The sequence below is a fragment of the Homarus americanus genome, unplaced genomic scaffold, assembly GCF_018991925.1.
Source record: "Homarus americanus isolate GMGI-L3 unplaced genomic scaffold, GMGI_Hamer_2.0 scaffold31037, whole genome shotgun sequence".
Lineage (NCBI taxonomy): Eukaryota > Metazoa > Arthropoda > Malacostraca > Decapoda > Nephropidae > Homarus > Homarus americanus.
The window spans coordinates 24,810,424-24,828,774 of NW_024722227.1; the positions used below are offsets into that span (position 1 = coordinate 24,810,424).

At 38.4% G+C, this 18,351-nt stretch overlaps 1 protein-coding gene across 3 annotated transcripts in view; it reads left to right on the forward strand.

Annotated features, from left to right (window-relative positions):
• Window positions 1-16,620, forward strand: part of LOC121862423 (lysosomal-trafficking regulator-like) — a 79,917-nt gene extending 63,297 nt beyond the window's left edge. For 2 of the 3 annotated variants that reach the window (XM_042360698.1, XM_042360699.1), the window contains 8 exons: window positions 1,731-1,866; window positions 2,223-2,375; window positions 6,003-6,195; window positions 6,584-6,696; window positions 6,898-7,130; window positions 12,147-12,401; window positions 12,568-12,639; window positions 13,482-16,620. In XM_042360698.1, coding sequence (XP_042216632.1) covers window positions 1,731-1,866; window positions 2,223-2,375; window positions 6,003-6,195; window positions 6,584-6,696; window positions 6,898-7,130; window positions 12,147-12,401; window positions 12,568-12,639; window positions 13,482-13,605 — 1,279 coding nt within the window. In that variant the 3' untranslated portion in view covers window positions 13,606-16,620. Of the gene's footprint in view, window positions 1-1,730; window positions 1,867-2,222; window positions 2,376-6,002; window positions 6,196-6,583; window positions 6,697-6,897; window positions 7,131-12,146; window positions 12,402-12,567; window positions 12,640-13,481 lie in introns of those variants that run through there. The other variant, XM_042360700.1, reaches the window with a different exon arrangement.
• The last annotated feature ends 1,731 nt before the right edge of the window (window positions 16,621-18,351 follow it).

Below are 18,351 nucleotides of genomic sequence, written 5' to 3' on the forward strand. Positions count from 1 at the left end.
ATTTGTATGTCTTATGCAAAATCCATGATGTTTATATTCAAAATGATCATCATATTGTAAGAATTCCAGCATTGTAAATTATATTCTGGCCGGGAAATTTGTATGAATTTTATGAGCTAAATAAAAAAAAATAAAAAAAAAATTATACTTCACCGCGTATATGAGTAGATGCACCGCGGAAAGTGAAAGTCCGGTTCTGGCCAGGTACCGCGTAAATGAGAAATCGCGGAAAGTGAAACCGTGTAAAGCGGGGTAATACTGTATGTTATTTTATGTACAAAGAATAAGTTCTTCCATACGCATACCTCCCACGCATCCAGCTCACAACACAGTGCAGGCAATCACCCAGCTCAGGTGACTCACAGATGTGTGGTGGCCACTGTGGTGGGTGTGTCACATTTAAAGTCCAGTAACTCACCTCCTAATAACACATTTACTTCCCACATGTGAGCTTTATTTTTCTTATTTTATTGTTTATATTATATTTTCTTTACTTCTAAGCCACATCATTTATGTACAGAAGATTAATTGTTAAATAAGTCTGTTTTTCTGAAACATGCGCTGGGAGTCAGAAATACCAGTCAGCTGTGGCCTACGAGAGATGGTAATACATGTTGACATTGTTACATATAATAAAACTATGAAAGTTGTGGAAAAACCATTTAAGTACTCGAATGTTACTAATGAATAAAGAAAATATAAAATAAAACTATAAAATAAGAAATATGAAGAACATGGGTGTGTATTCTGTGTGGTAGGTGATTGTAAGTGTGGAAGCAGTGGGCAGTTTGTCAATAGTGCATCTGGCAACCTAGATGCTTAGGCCTATTTCAGTTTAAATGTGCACCACACAATCACCTCCGCTGTAAGTTTACTTTATCCTCTTTGTCACTGATTTTCAAATTGATTTCAGCAGAGAATATTTAGGAAAAATAATGAGAGTATAAAAAAAGCTAAAATTACACAAGATGGTGCACACACTGCATCGCAGCTGAGCTGGGATGTGCTTCCTCTGTTGACCGACCCTTAGCAACTGTTGCTGAAGGTCAGTTGGCAGAGGCACACAACCCAAACCCCCTCCCCTGCTCAGTACATGCGGCAACTGAGGCCAAGAGAGGTGCCGGTGGAAGTATCTCCCCCAGCCATACACTCCCAAACTCACTGCATTGTTCTTTTTTTTTTTTTTTTCCTAAGCCAGGCGCATAAAGTTGAATGCGCATAAGTTAAATGTGTGGAAGATGCGACACGACTGTGTTCATTTCTAGTACAGTACCTATATGGAATTTCCCATCATTATCTCAGTATATTAGTACCTCATAATAGAGACCATAGATCAAATTAAATAATACAATGGGGAAACATACATATTTTTGGTTAAGGTATGAATGTATGCACAAGAGATGTGCACTTTTGGGGAAAGGTTCTCCATGGTCAGTGTTTTATTGATTACTGTTAAAAATGTAATGATATAGGATGATACTTGAAGCTTAGTAACTAAATGTTAGTGGCAGTGGCTTACACTTGTACAAGAGAAAAAGAGGTATAGCCTGCTTATAAAATACAGATCTAATGCTAATTACAGCTAAAATTCAGTATCAGAAAAGGTACATCATGTTAATTATATCTTTTTCATTAGTTCCTCTTAATATGTCCCTTGATATTAATTTTGGATTTGAAGAAATTTAAATACAGTATCTTGATTCTTACTCACAAGATGTACCCACCCACAGGTTTGTTTTAATTCACCGTGCAGCTTTAGAATCTCCGCTAGTCACACAGAATCTGCATCACTGGATTGATCTCGTGTTTGGCTACAAGCAAACTGGACGAGCAGCTGTAGATGCCATCAATGTCTTTCATCCCGCTGTAAGTGACCAGGACTCATGTATCTTAACTGGCTCACATATTCTTTGTGTGGCTATATGTTCAGGTATTACTAATGAGGACTCAGTTACTATTACATGGAACTTTTTCTTCATATATTTTTTAAACATATAATGACGCACTTTCCTTCTAAAATGCAACTTTAATTATTACTTTGAAGGTTTTCCTACTACTTGATCTGGTTGCCCTATCCACTGTTTCTTATTCACTGATCAAAAGTTAATATTGACCATGAATTAGAATTATAAATATTGGATACATTTTTGTTGAAGGGATATCTGTTTCATAATTACTAGAACTGAGTATGAATTCAACTACCTTCCTACCCCATCCGTCAGACATACTTTGGCTATGACGTTGAGAGTGGCAGCGACGAGATCAGTCGTGAGGCTCGTAAAGCAATGATCAAAACATACGGACAAACCCCACAACAACTTTTCGCAAGTCCTCACCCAAGTGTGAGTAACACTGGACCACCGCAGAACCCTCAGGTGAGTGGAGGTGTGGAGGTGTACATTGTGGAGCATAAACAACATAGTGTAATCCAAACAAAGGTAAAGACTCAGGGATAATAAGACTGAGAGGATAACAGGAAGGGATAATAAGACTGAGAGGATAACAGGAAGGGATAATAAGACTGAGAGGATAACAAGATAGGATAATAAGACTGAGAGGATAACAGGAAGGGATAATAAGACTGAGAGGATAACAGGAAGGGATAATAAGACTGAGAGGATAACAGGAAGGGATAATAAGACTGAGAGGATAACAGGAAGGGATAATAAGACTGAGAGGATAACAAGATAGGATAATAAGACTGAGAGGATAACAGGAAGGGATAATAAGACTGAGAGGATAACAAGAAGGGATAATAAGACTGAGAGGATAACAGGAAGGGATAATAAGACTGAGAGGATAACAAGATGGGATAATAAGACTGAGAGGATAACAGGAAGGGATAATAAGACTGAGAGGATAACAAGATGTGATAATAAGACTGAGAGGATAACAAGAAGGGATAATAAGACTGAGAGGATAACAAGAAGGGATAACGAGACTTAGAGGATAACAAGAAGGGATAACGAGACTGAGAGGATAACAAGACAGGATAATAAGACAGAGGATAACAGGAAGGGATAATAAGACTGAGAGGATAACAGGAAGGGATAATGAGACTGAGAGGATAACAAGACAGGATAATAAGACTGAGAGGATAACAGGAAGGGATAATAAGACTGAGAGGATAACAGGAAGGGATAATGAGACTGAGAGGATAACAAGACAGGATAATAAGACAGAGGATAACAGGAAGGGATAATAGCACTGAGAGGATAACAAGATGGGATAATAAGACTGAGAGGATAACAGGAAGGGATAATAAGACTGAGAGGATAACAGGAAGGGATAATGAGACTGAGAGGATAACAAGACAGGATAATAAGACTGAGAGGATAACAGGAAGGGATAATAGCACTGAGAGGATAACAAGATGGGATAATAAGACTGAGAGGATAACAGGAAGGGATAATAAGACTGAGAGGATAACAAGATGTGATAATAAGACTGAGAGGATAACAAGAAGGGATAATAAGACTGAGAGGATAACAAGATGGGATAATAAGACTGAGAGGATAACAAGAAGGGATAACGAGACTTAGAGGATAACAAGAAGGGATAACGAGACTTAGAGGATAACAAGAAGGGATAATGAGACGAGAGGATAACAAGACAGGATAATAAGACTGAGAGGATAACAAGATGGGATAATAAGACTGAGAGGATAACAGGAAGGGATAATAAGACTGAGAGGATAACAAGATGGGATAATAAGACTGAGAGGATAACAAGAAGGGATAATAAGACTGAGAGGATAACAAGAAGGGATAATGAGACAGAGGATAACAAGAAGGGATAACAAGACTGAGAGGATAACAAGAAGGGATAATAACACTGAGAGGATAACAGGAAGGGATAATGAGACAGAGGATAACAGGAAGGGATAATGAGACTGAGAGGATAACAAGATGTGATAATAAGACTGAGAGGATAACAAGAAGGGATAATAAGACAGAGGATAACAAGAAGGGATAATGAGACTGAGAGGATAACAAGAAGGGATAACAACCCTGAGAGGATAACAGGAAGGGATAATGAGACTGAGAGGATAACAGGAAGGGATAATGAGACTGAGAGGATAACAGGAAGGGATAATGAGACAGAGGATAACAGGAAGGGATAATAAGACTGAGAGGATAACAGGAAGGGATAATGAGACAGAGGATAACAAGAAGGGATAACAACCCTGAGAGGATAACAAGAAGGGATAACAAGACTGAGAGGATAACAAGAAGGGATAATAACACTGAGAGGATAACAGGAAGGGATAATGAGACAGAGGATAACGGAAGGATAATGAGACTGAGAGGATAACAAGATGTGATATAATAAGACTGAGAGGATAACAAGAAGGATAATAAGACAGAGGATAACAAGAAGGATAATGAGACTGAGAGGATAACAAGAAGGGATAACAACCCTGAGAGGATAACAGGAAGGGATAATGAGACTGAGAGGATAACAGGAAGGGATAATGAGACTGAGAGGATAACAGGAAGGGATAATGAGACAGAGGATAACAGGAAGGGATAATAAGACTGAGAGGATAACAGGAAGGATAATGAGACAGGATAACAAGAAGGGATAACAAAGGGATAACAACCTGAGAGGATAACAAGAAGGGATAATAAGACAGAGGATAACAGGAAGGGATAATGAGACTGAGAGGATAACAAGAAGGGATAACAACCCTGAGAGGATAACAAGAAGGGATAATAAGACTGAGAGGATAACAGGAAGGGATAATGAGACTGAGAGGATAACAGGAAGGGATAATGAGACTGAGAGGATAACAAGAAGGGATAATGAGACTGAGAGGATAACAGGAAGGGATAATAAGGCTGAGAGGATAACAGGAAGGGATAATGAGACTGAGAGGATAACAAGATGTGATAATAAGACTGAGAGGATAACAAGAAGGGATAATGAGACTGAGAGGATAACAAGAAAGGATAATGAGACTGAGAGGATAACAAGAAGGGATAACAACCCTGAGAGGATAACAGGAAGGGATAATGAGACTGAGAGGATAACAAGAAGGGATAATGAGACAGGATAACAAGAAGGGATAATATGACTATGAGGATAACAAGAAGGGATAATAAGACTGAGAGGATAACAAGAAGGGATAATATGACTATGAGGATAACAAGAAGGGATAATAAGACTGAGAGGATAACAAGAAGGAATAATGAGACAGAGGATAACAAGAAGGAATAATGAGACAGAGGATAACAAGAAGGGATAATAAGACTGAGAGGATAACAAGAAGGGATAATAACACTGAGGATAACAAGAAGGGATAATAAGACTGAGAGGATAACAAGAAGGGATAACAACCCTGAGAGGATAACAGGAAGGGATAATGAGACAGGATAACAAGAAGGGATAATATGACTATGAGGATAACAAGAAGGGATAATAACACTGAGGATAACAAGAAGGGATAATAAGACAGAGGATAACAAGAAGGGATAACAACCCTGAGAGGATAACAGGAAGGGATAATGAGACAGGATAACAAGAAGGGATAATATGACTATGAGGATAACAAGAAGGGATAATAAGACTGAGAGGATAACAAGAAGGAATAATGAGACAGAGGATAACAAGAAGGGATAATAAGACTGAGAGGATAACAAGAAGGAATAATGAGACAGAGGATAACAAGAAGGAATAATGAGACAGAGGATAACAAGAAGGGATAATATGACTATGAGGATAACAAGAAGTGATAACAACACTGAGAAGATAACAGGAAGGGATAATAAGACTGAGAGGATAACAAGATTGAATGGATGATAAGATAAAAAGCACGATGATATCTTACAGTTGGGATACACACATATATAATGAATATTTTAGGGTAATAAACCAAAAGTATTGTTTGGTCCACTTTATATGTTGAGATATTAAAAAAAAAAAATTGTGTACTCTTTTTTTTTTTTACTCTTTTATTTAATTAATTATTTATTATATATTATTTAATTATTTTCTAACAGGCTCCTGAGGTGCTGCATGAAGTGCGAGGATTACGCTGGGGAACATATGCTGGCTCTCCTGCTGACGATCGTCCCATCTTGGCTCTAGTACAAACTCTGAAGACTCCCGCCATTTATGTCACCAGTATATCGCCCACTGAGCTGCTCCTGATGCCCTCCCACACGCACGTTCTTAATTCTGGAATAAATAAAGGTATGATCTCCAACTACAGTACAGTATATTATTTTATGTATGAAGAGAAGACAGTTTTGAGTTACCAAACATTTACCATCCTACTGATGCAGTTTATGTAATGTTTGAATATTTTGTCAAATGCTTTAGGCCATCGTCACCCATACTGTTTACCCAAGTTATGTAACCATTTTGTAAAGCTTATCTTATTATTTTTGTTTACCTAAGTGAAAACATCTTTATGGAAAAGCCAAATCTGTCAGAATGGTAATAGATGTATAAAAGGTCGTGGATTCTTATCACTTTCATTTTTTTTTTCATGTAAAGCCTAAAAATGTGTGACTGCTGATGAACATGTTATTCAGTATTATGCTGTTGATAATAATTTCATAATTTTATGGTTTTCAAGGTATGAATGGTGTTTATATACTGTCGTCTCACCACCACGATGGCATCATTCGTTGTCGGCGCCTCAAGGATACTGTGGCTCACCCCCTGGTTTCTGTGCCACATTATGATGAAGTAAGACTTTTGTTTTGTGTAAGAATAACACACACACAAATACAATACAAGGATTTATCCTCCTAGTTTTGAAAATTCAACCTGAGAACAGATTGTGTTCCCAGTGATTTAGAGGCTACAGTCATTATTTTGTACATTGCTCACTGCAGTACAGTATATAGGTTTTAGAATAGTTATACATTGAAAGTTTTTATATTTCAGGTAATGTTATGCAGTTGTGGAAGTAGCCAAGTGTGGATTGGGTTAGCATCAGGTCAGATCTTGGTGTACTCAGTTACTCCCAGTCATGTGAGTGATGAATTAACAGCCTGTGTTCCACCAACCTTCCTACTGGCACACACTGCTCCAATCACACACATGCATGTGTCTGAAGCCTTCAGTGTGTGTATTTCTGGTGCCAAAGATGGGATGTGTGTACTCTGGGATACCAACAGGTTTGACTGTCGTGAACTTTAGTTTTATCTTTGGCTAAGTTGCTTAATTGTATGTCCTTTGTCCATCAACTTCCAATATATCATAATTTTTCATCCAAAATGACTTGAAATTTGGCATGGTAATTTTTTTTAGTTTACTATTATAAATTATTTAATTTGAAAACATTCTTAGCCAGCTGAGTATACCTTAAATTTCTCCTAATTAATTGATAAAATCATCTGTTAATATTGTTTCTTTTGTTATTCATTGATTACACTAAATTTATATATTACTTTACCTTTTTCCCTCCTCTCATGTTTCTCTACATTCTCTCTGTCTACATACACTAAATCATTACTGTCTGTTATTTTGTATACATGTATCCCCCATTTAGCATTTATTCACTTAATGATAATTTGGTTTAATGGTAAAATCATTTTGACACCTTTTCTCACTTAACGTTAGGTTAAAATTTGGTTTAGCGCGATAGGTTGAATAACTGAAAGGAGGAAAAACACAGAGGATGAGGTGGCCTGTGAGATGGCATGCTTCCTTTGTTACATACAATGAAACTATAAAAGTTGTGGAAAAATCATTACAATACCATAATGTGACTTGGAAATATAGAAAATATAATAAAACATAAAATAAGGAAAAGGAAGAGCATGGCTGTGGGTGTATATGAAGTGAATGTATGTGCAGAGGGAGTGGGCTTTAACTGTGTCACCGACTCGTCACCCAGTTGTGCTCTCTCTCCCCTATGTGACATCACAGCACACGCACGCACGCACGCACGTACGCACACTCCCTCCCTCCCTCATCAGTCAGCCAAGTCTGTTTGTGCCCTCCCCTGTTATATCCCAACTCCCTACCAACCTCACTACACCGGGATTTATCAGCAAAACATTCAAGTGATCAGTACAATAATAGTGTATTCCAAGGAAAAGCACCAAAACACAGCAGTGTAATACCAGACAGTGGGCACTTTGTCGGTCACCTTCAAAATGCCAGAGTTCTTCGGTGTTTACTTATACCTTGGGTACTGTGTCGGCGACCCCTTAAGTGCCGGAGACAAGGACTCGCAGTGTTTACGACTGGACAAATATTAACAGATGTCTACCAGTGTCTGGCTCTCAAAGTGCCGCCAGTGAGTTTATGGCCACTTCGGACAAACACTTCCGTCTGTCCACAACAATTGATATCAACAGATGTTCACCAATTACTTACTCCAGATGCTCCCTGTACCGTCTAAAGCTTGGGAACGGTTATGCTAATGGCAGGTGTTATCGCCCTACTTAAATCACTGAACATATTCCATTCTCGTAGCCGTAGACAAGGACGTCATAAACAGAAGCCCATTAGGACCATCACCTTCACTAGAAAACCAGAGAAAACTACTCCTGACAGACCATACCAATACACTGAAGTCCCATGAATATGGTACGGTCTTCTGTCTTTACTGCTCCCCAACGTCACTTTCTCAGCCACTAAATTTGACGAACTGGCAACCACAGTCCGATCAGTAGCTGCCAACATTGTTGCCATATGTGAAGCTTGGCAAATTGTGCCTGAAACGCATCATATTGAGGGATATCAACTCTTTCATCACCTTCGTTCACATGAATGCGGAGGGGGCGTTGCCCTCTTCTGTCAAGATGAACTATGCCCGTCACGCCTGGATGTTCAAGTCCCAGCTGATGTGGAGGCATTATGGGTACAGGTAGTGCCATGGGCCCACCCACACCACACTGCTTCTCTCATATACTGTGTGGCATACCATCCACCACGCTCACCCACCAGAGACACTCTTATCATTCACCTCATTACCACCTCAGACCACCTCAGAGTTAGGTACTCCATGTGCCAAGCTAGTACTATGTGCGGATTATAACGAAATTGACACCACTGATATCCAGGACCAGCTGCTACTATCACAAGTTGTGAACTTTCCCACACACGGTCAAAATACCCTTGACCTTATCTTAACTGACTTAGCGGACCAGTACCATCCTCCTCAACCATTGCCTCCTATCGGGTGTAGCACACACCTATCAGTGCTTTGGTCTCCAGCTGCCACTACCAGCCAAGTACAGAGACCCTACATCAAGACCTACAGGCCAATTACTGACTCTGCAGTGCATCTCTTCAGGCATTGGATAGTTCACCTTCCCTGGACTGAAGTACTTAGTGTGGATGACGTGGACACCAAATGGATAAATTATACCAACACCACCATGGAAGCTCACCACCACTTCTTCCCCGAGAAGTCCGTCAGATCACACCCAACTGACTTGCGCCTGGATCACACCTCGGATCAAAAGACTTATGCAACAAAGAGACAGAGCCTTTTATCTCAATGACCACAACCGTTACAGGTCCCTTCGCAACCAAGTCATCCGCAAAATACACACTGCAAAGAAGTCTCAATACCCAACCAAGTGGCAACACCTGAAGCAGACCAACAACAGTCAGTGGTATGGTAAGCATAAAGAACTCTGTGGACTAAACAATAAAACACCCCCTCCCCTTCCTTAGCCATCTCACTAATGGTAACACAGCTGAGCAATCAAACAACCATTTCGCAACTATATGCCAGATGCTCCCCCGGCTTGACACAACCAGTCTCCCTGCTTACCTACCAGCCCCCCTTCCCACTGACTTAGTAGAAGAATTTGAAGTAGCAAAACGTCTGGACAAACTGAAGTTAAAGCGCTCCACCACCCCCATTGACTTACCAATGAAACTATACAAGGAGTTCTCCCCGGAACTAGCTAAAACCCCCCTCTGCTCCATCATCAATGCTTCCCTCAGCCAAGCAAGGTGCCCAGCTGCCTGGAAGACCTCATGTGTGTCACCAGTGCCCAAGTCAACCACAACACAATCCTTATTTGAGCTATGATCCATTTCAATCACCCCAATACCCAGCTTAATCTGTGAAAGTTTCGTATTTAACTGGGCTTATGCTGATATTGCAGGTGCCACAGATCCTCAGTAATTTGGCAATATGAAAACTTCCTCCACCACTCACTGTTTTGTCAGCTTTCTTGACTACATATACCGCCATCTAGAAAAACGAAAAACGTCTGTGGCTGTCGCCTTCATTGACTTCACCAAAGCATTTGACCTAGTCGACCACAATTTAATCATCAACAAAGCTATCGACCTTGGGTTTTAATGAATTCTTATACCATGGCTTACAGACTTCCTGAGTGACCGACGCCAAGCCTTACGCTTGGAGGGGCTGTCTCCATTTTTTAGTCACTCACCTGTGGCATCCCCCAAGGCACCAAGGTGGGACCGCTCTGCTTCCTTACGCTTATCAATGATGCCCGAAGAGAAACCTCTACTCGCTGGAAATATGTCGTCTACTCCACTATTGGGATCAGTGTCAACAACTCGGCTCCCGACTATACCACCCTTCAGGATTTATTGAACAGTCTCCAAAACTGGGCCACCAACAACCATGTCACCATCAACCATACCAAGACCATGGTAAAGCACATCAACCTCTCCTCTGACCTTGTCCCACCTCCCTCCATTACTTTCGGCCCCAACACACTCCAGGTTGTGGACTCCACTAAGCTCCTCAGCATTACTATAGATAACAAACTAAGTTGGAAACTACACGTCAAATCCTCCAATTTCCGTCTCCACCTCCTCCACCGATTCAAGTCCTTCGGAGTTCCTGCGCCCGAGCTCCACAGTGCCTGATCTTCCTCCCTTAATGCCACACAATGTAAACACCTAGAAAAAGTGCAGAGGAGGGCATGCAAGATTATTCTCTCCCCAACTTAGTCCACATATCAAGAAATGCAAACTCTCAACACACTGACCCTCTTGGCTCTCTCTGACCAGCACCACGACCTCATCTGCAAATTTGGTGAGAAGCTTCTGCACCATCCTCGACACCGACTCCTACTACCACCCGAGATCCCTCGTCCGGGAATTGCTGTTCAACACCACAACTGCATCCAGCCCATACGAGCACGAACTGATCGCTATAAGAACAGACCAGTCCCAACCATTGTAAAAATTATCAATAACTTGTAATCAACCAGTGTATTCACTCCCAGTCAATCTTACCTTTTTGCACTGTCACTCTGTTGAAATGCCCTGTAGTACAACCTTCTCCCCACCTAGTTTTTATATATCATATTTGTGTCACTTATGTTACCTGTATATTATTTGTCAATCAAGAGACCCATTCCCCAATTATGTAACTGTATATTTTCAGCCTTCCAGCTGCCATGCTCTTTCAATAAACCATTAATTATTATTATTATTACACACACACACACACACACACACACATCTTTGAGTCAACTTGGTGACTGCCTGACTGAACTGTGTCTTGCCACCCAGAGGAAGGTTCTAGTATGGCAGGATCTATTGTATTTTATGATATGCTGTCTCAATCTTATTGTTTATCGTGCCAATTTTTTTTCGTTTTTGACATAAGTAATATGAAATTTGTTTGAATTAGGTTCACCCTGTGCTCACTAAATAGTTTACCTCTGAACCACATAAATTATATAGAAGTTTGATGTTAATAAATCAGTCGTTAAACTGTGAAACTGTTTATAACAAACTTGTTTATTAATATTATTATTAGGGAGTACAGTACAGTACTGTACTCTGTGATTACCACCCTGCTGCTTGAACCTGTTGTTTGCCTTCCATGCTTTGCTTTTATCCCTCGTTTAGCATTAATTTCGTTTAACGTTAGGTTTTCGGGAATGCAACCACATCATTAAACGAGGGATACCTATATTTCCATTGGGAATTTGGAACTTATTTTAACTTCAACACTATTCCCATTTGAACTCCTGTGAAGACAGCACTTTGTTCCATTCACCCATATTTTAGTGATCATTGCTTATAGCAACTCTACTTTTTACAGTTCATAATATGTTCTCCCAATTATCACTCTTGATATTTTTCCACCTTCTATGCTGACTTACAATGTTTTTCAGATATTTATGTAGCACACGCACACTGGCCAATTAAAAGTTACAATCGAGTGATTTTTGTTTTAGGTTGTCTTACATCCGAAGCATTGGGTCCAGTGGTGTTGAAGTCTCTCTCTTAGCTATGAGTGAGACATTAGGGGATTGGGCTTCTGTAAGTCCACTTGGATCTGCTGCTTCAGTGTTGCGCTTGTACTCCATCAATGGAGCCCTAGTTGATTCAGCAGTCACTCCTGCACCTGTTACAGCCATCACCTTCTCTTCAGCCCCTGAGGGTACTGCCATCAATGTCATTGCCACAAGTTTGGCAGATGGCCTAATCAGGTGCACCCTTTTTCTCGTAACGGTAACTTTTACTTATGTCACACTTACCCTGTGCCACTAACTGCTAGCCTTAACAGTTTTGGATATGGAAAATAATTTAGCAAAGTAGCGAGTCAGCAGAGGATCTAAATAATTACAGTTAAGTTGTATAATTTTCTTTTATCAGGTTATGGAGTGTATGGGATCTGAGACCAGTAAGAGAGTTGAGAACTGACAGAGCAAGACAGCCAATAACTTCGTAAGTTGTTCTTTAAAATTTTTTATATTTTCTTCCTTTTTTTCCATTACTGTACTTTGGGTAATTGTTAGGTGGTCAAATTATACAAATATTGAGGCCGAGTATTCTTATATGTTTCATTGATTTAATCTGTATGTGAATTGTAAATGCAAGTTAAGGATATGAGTAAGTGTACGATAAGTATTTGAACATGTCTTAGTTTGTCCTGTCATTTTCTACACTTGTCTTGCACCTCACCACTCCTCCCTACTAGATCCCCCTCCTATATTTGAGGTTTCTGTGTCCCTTAATCCACCCCACACAATGATAATTGATAGATATTTATGTGTGTTGCGACTCATATATTACTTCCTGTAATAGACTTTGTGGAGTTTTTCATCTTTTTTTTTTCACTTCTGCCGATCTTTTCTTGCTATGATGTAGGGAGACTTGAACCAAGATTAACACAGACTCTCCTTTCATTCATTTATGCACCTTCTGTAACTTATAATTTTCCCTTGCTATATTTCAGTGGCACGTGCAACCCATAGGAAGGTGCACTTCTTGTCCCATTATATATTCTTAAATCATACTTTTCCCAGATTTAACATTCTCAGGCAGTTTAAGGGTTTTTATTGCGTCATTCTCTGCTAACCATCTTACCATCCGTAAATGTAAGTGATTTTCTTTTTAAAAATCTACAAGTATACCATTATTTATTTTTTTTAATGCACTGATATATTTCATTGAATGAGGTAGTGGGTGTTTGTATTTTTTTTTTTTTTCTTTCTACCTTGTTTGACTGTGTGTGTAAAGAGGAAGGTATATTATTACACATGTTTTAACTGTGTAATTTTTCACAGGCTTCACTACACCCATGACAACCATCATTTATGCGGCATCACTGAAAGTGGTATTCTTCTAGTGTGGGAGTCATCGCTGGTCAAGACCAAAATTCCAAAATTCATTACGGTACCTTCACTGTAGACTTGTTCCTCCAAGCTATTAGCATGACAGCTGTAAAGAATAGCACAAGAACACATCATTGTAGTGAAGATTGTCTCCATATCAAGGTACAGTACACTAGATGACAATGAATACTGTTACTGAGGTAGTAAAATATCTCACTAATTATAAATATTCTTGCAGAATCTCTCAAATTTTATATTTTACTTTGTGAACTAGCAGTTGTCAATTTTATGACTGTTTTTTGTAAGTACAATAATGTGTTATCTTTTAATTAGTAATACCCCCACACTTTTTATATTTTTATTTCTATTAGTATAGCTAGTCACAAAGTTGCATCTGAGCTAAAACATGTAATAGCTTCTGATATTTTACTTATTTTTACCTATAAGCATCAGCAGAAATATTAATGATTATCTGCATATGTATTTTATCCATATGACTGAGAAATGCATTTAGTACTGTAATACAGTGATAGGTTAATTGTAGACGCCTTTGTGTGTGTGTGTTTGTGCGTGCATGCGTGTGTGAGGAGGGGTATATGTGCATTCCCATGTTGCATGCATGTGAACATGTCATGTATGAGCATAGTTTAGGTCTAAAAATGTGCTTTGAAATATATTCTTCAAGTACTGTACTTAAGGAGAGGAAAAGGGTAATGAAAGACAAGGTGTGGCCCCCAGGGGTTTCTTTGTTAGTATTTGTGTTGACATTCTTGTGTATGTTTGTGTGTACACCTGTTTGCATTAGGGGGTATTCATGTGTATATTTGCATCCTGGTATTTATATACTGTATATGTATCTATTTATTTGAGTATGTGTATATATGTATTTGTGTGTGTGTATATCTGCTGTATCAAATGATAAATATACGTATACATAAATATGCCAAATTAAGCTCAAGCTACCTCCTAATAAAGTTATGCCTGTTATGCATAAAAGAATATTAGAGGGTTAATGATAATTCACTATTTATGTAAAGAAATAGTATAAAATCAAGTTGTAAATGTAATGATGGTATGGTAATGTGATGTTTCATGTAGGTCCTTCCATTCCTACCATATTTTGTTTTCTATGCTCTGTTTGGAGTGTAGTCATCTCTGTATATGGTAATGTAGAATGTTGTCAAGTACAGTAACCTCTTGATGCCTATGGCACCACATCCTCCACTCTTGGACAAGTAAGAATAACCCTGCTATCCTATTCTTTAACTTGGTGAAACTGCTTCAAGAGCATCACACTAACTTTCTGAAATTTTGGGCACCATAAACTTTGCTTTTAGTTTGCTCTTAGACAAGTAAGAAAATTCTTCTTTCTTATAATTTTATCTGTTGAAATTCTTCAAAATTATTTATAACATTGCACAAAAATGCATTAATCATATCTTTCTAACATTTAATTAAATATATTTTTTTCTCATTAAGAGGCCTTCTGGATGGAGGGCAGGTTATTTGGATGATTATATTTATTGTAAATAAACAGTGATATTCAAGTTAGAAAATATTATGGAAGAGTTTGATATGTTGACTTGAGTTACTTTTTCAAATTCTCCCATAGTATCAGTAATGATTTAATCACAGCACCAAAGAACAAGTGTTTTAAGATTTTTCCATTTTAGTACTGCAGAAATTTCTTTTAAAGTGGTGGTCTGAAAATGGTGGAATATCATTTAATAGTTGTTTTACAGTAATAAGCTCAAGACATGAAACTATTCATTGACTTGGTTTTGCTTTATTTCATGATACTGTACTGTATTGTGTTCTCTTATTGTGATATATTTCATGCAGCTGATTACATATAACATTCCCTCCAAATTAGTGAACTTCAAAGATCTGATACTATATTAAACTTAGGAAGATTTTCCTCAAGGTTTTTGTGTAATTCACAAAATGTATTTGATAATTGCAGATTTTAGTTTTCACATTCTAAAATTTTTCATTTTTATATATGATGTTTTTCATGATTAAGACATTATTGCTGCTTTTATATACATTTGAAGATATTCTTATAAAGAGCAACACACTATGACTTTTAAGAATGTGAATAGCTTATCGCATTTAATGAAAATGTAAAGGAAGATACAAATTATTCATTTTTATTTTAATCATAAGGATTACATAAAGTTGTATAGAAGGACATCGAGTTTGGTTAATATTTCTTGTTGTAGGTAATTGTATTTACCATATGTGCCTGTATGTTCAAGGTTATGCACTAGTTTACTCGGCTTCCTTTTTGTGATAAGAAGACTAAGATACATGAAAGTTTTCCATTGTTATTTATAATTTTTTTTAATTTCATGATATACAATCTGTAGTTGAATCATCTCTCTCTTACATTAAGGTAATAATATTTTACTGTGATAATATTAGGAGATTTTTTAACCAAATGCATAGGTTTTTTTATTATGATAATAAGATGGAAGTTATGAGATCCAAGGTACTAACACCAAAGTTTGAGATCTTTTAAGGACTTACTGCATGTAGTAAATACAGAATTACCAAATGCTTCCCTTTATTAACTGTAAAATTCCCTACATGTAATAAGCATCAGTTGGGCTTACTTTTCTTAAATGCAAATTTTTTGCCCTGCTGTGGCAAGTATGTACATTGTGATGTAGTCTGCATAAAGTTTGACCTGATGTTGAAATCTAAATGATTTAAGTAAGATTATTAGTGAATGACCAGTAGCTTGGAAATGTAAAAGTTAATTGTAAAGTGTTGCTCATTGTGCTTTCCAAGAGATTGTTATATGAAAAACATATAAATGGTCGGACTTTTAAGTATGCTATATGTTCATGTGCCACTAATTGTCTAGAATGCTTGTGTCAGAGAAATGTAGTTATGCTGAGCCCCTGAAATACATTGTATAGGATTAATGTTGCCAAAGACTGTCAGTAAATGTATGCCTTGTATTCTTGGCTTCCAGTTGTTACTTAAATTTTATCTTTTAAAAAAATTACTCCTTTTGTATGTTATAATCAAAGGAAATTGGAGAAATATTATACTTTTTAAAGCAATAAAATACAATGGTGCAAAATTGTGTTTTACATCTTTGGGGAAGACAAGGGCGGGACGTTTTAGGTCCAAGGTCTAGTACCTGTGTCTTGTCATTTTAGTGTGTCTCAGCAAATTAACCAAAATCATAAATTCAAAGAGAACACTTGTGTACTGTGTATCTCTGTAAGTGTGTTTGTAGTAAAAAAAAAAAAAGTTACTCATCGTGCCTTATGTTCTGCAACCTCCATGATGAAGCTTCAAGGTTTGATTCTAAACCACCAAAATTAGTCTCTTTGTTTACCAACAGATAGTATGCCTGCCTGTGTATACACTGCCATTTCTTGATGATGGGTAAATCAGTCACTTAGCAATACAATCAAGTATGATTACACAATAACACTTAAGAGAGGGGGCTTATGTATTCCTCGGAGTGTGATTGTTAACAGGTATCGTTGCTTAATGACTGACTGGAAAATCATTCACTTAGTGAATTTTCATATCTCGAATAACAGAACAAAAGGGAAAAATGGGTTTTGGTTCCACAACGACAAGAAAATAAAAATATTGTACCCCAAAACATGAAATCGGTTCATGAAAAAAAACCCGAACTAATGAAAAATAGTACCCATCTACACTACTGTAATTTAATACTAACACATTAAAAACATTGATAAAATACTATCTAGATGAAAATATGCAGCTAAAACCATTAAGGAAAAGCTAAATGATAGATTAATACAACCTTCATTTGTATAAGATGCAATCACGTGGCCTCAAAGCTTGCCATAGGAATTCAGCTCAGCTGGGACATTTCCTCTGCTCCCTTTCCAGTTCCCCCTCTCAACATGCTACACTCGCTGGCCCACAAAGAAATGTTTATTCCCTTTATGTTTTTCACCTTATCATAATTTTTTTTCCACGTTCTTTTTACTCTTATCCTATTCACCACTGATTGACTCGTTAGCCGCTTGGGCGGTCGGTCACGTCTCTGTTACACACACTGTTGGCAATTACAGGGCATGCAATGCCTCATGAATGTATCTGAACCTGCTCCAGTGTTGGTCAAGTTTGGCCTTGAAAGAGGTCACACTCAGTGCCATCACAATACTCTCCGGCAGATTGTTCCAGGAGTTCACAATTCCTACTCCAAAAAAGTTTGCCTCACAGTTTTCTGGGCCTGCGGCTTCTTCAACCTTGAGCTGTGACCACTCGTTGGGCGAGCGTCCGCCAGCTCCAAGTAAGAACACTCAACTGAGTAGTGCCCTATGAGATGTTTATACACCTCAATTAGATCACCCCTTGCCAGTCTGTAGTATAAGCTAGGCAGTTGCAGGTGCTCTAATCTCTCTGGATAACTTAGGTGCTGAAGTGCGGACACCAGTGTGGTGGCCCTTCTTTGGACATTTTCAATCAACTGACAGTCCCTAGCATGTCAAGGGCACCAGACGGGGTGACAGTACTCCAGATGGGGAAGCACTTCACTCTTGAAGATCATTACGAGGGACGGACCGTCTAGATATCTGAACAACCTTCTTATAAGACCTGCTAGTTTATTTGCTTGATTCACCTTCTTTTCACAATGGCCCTAGAACTTCAGTTCATTATCAACATACACACCAAGGTCCTTTTCACATTCAGTTAGGACATATGATGCGCCTCCTTACCGTTGGTATGACCCAGGTGCATCCTCTTGAAACTTAGCAGCCATTTCTTCGACCCTTCTTGAAGCTCAGTGAGATCCTTCTGCAACTCTTCACAGTTTGCTTGGTCC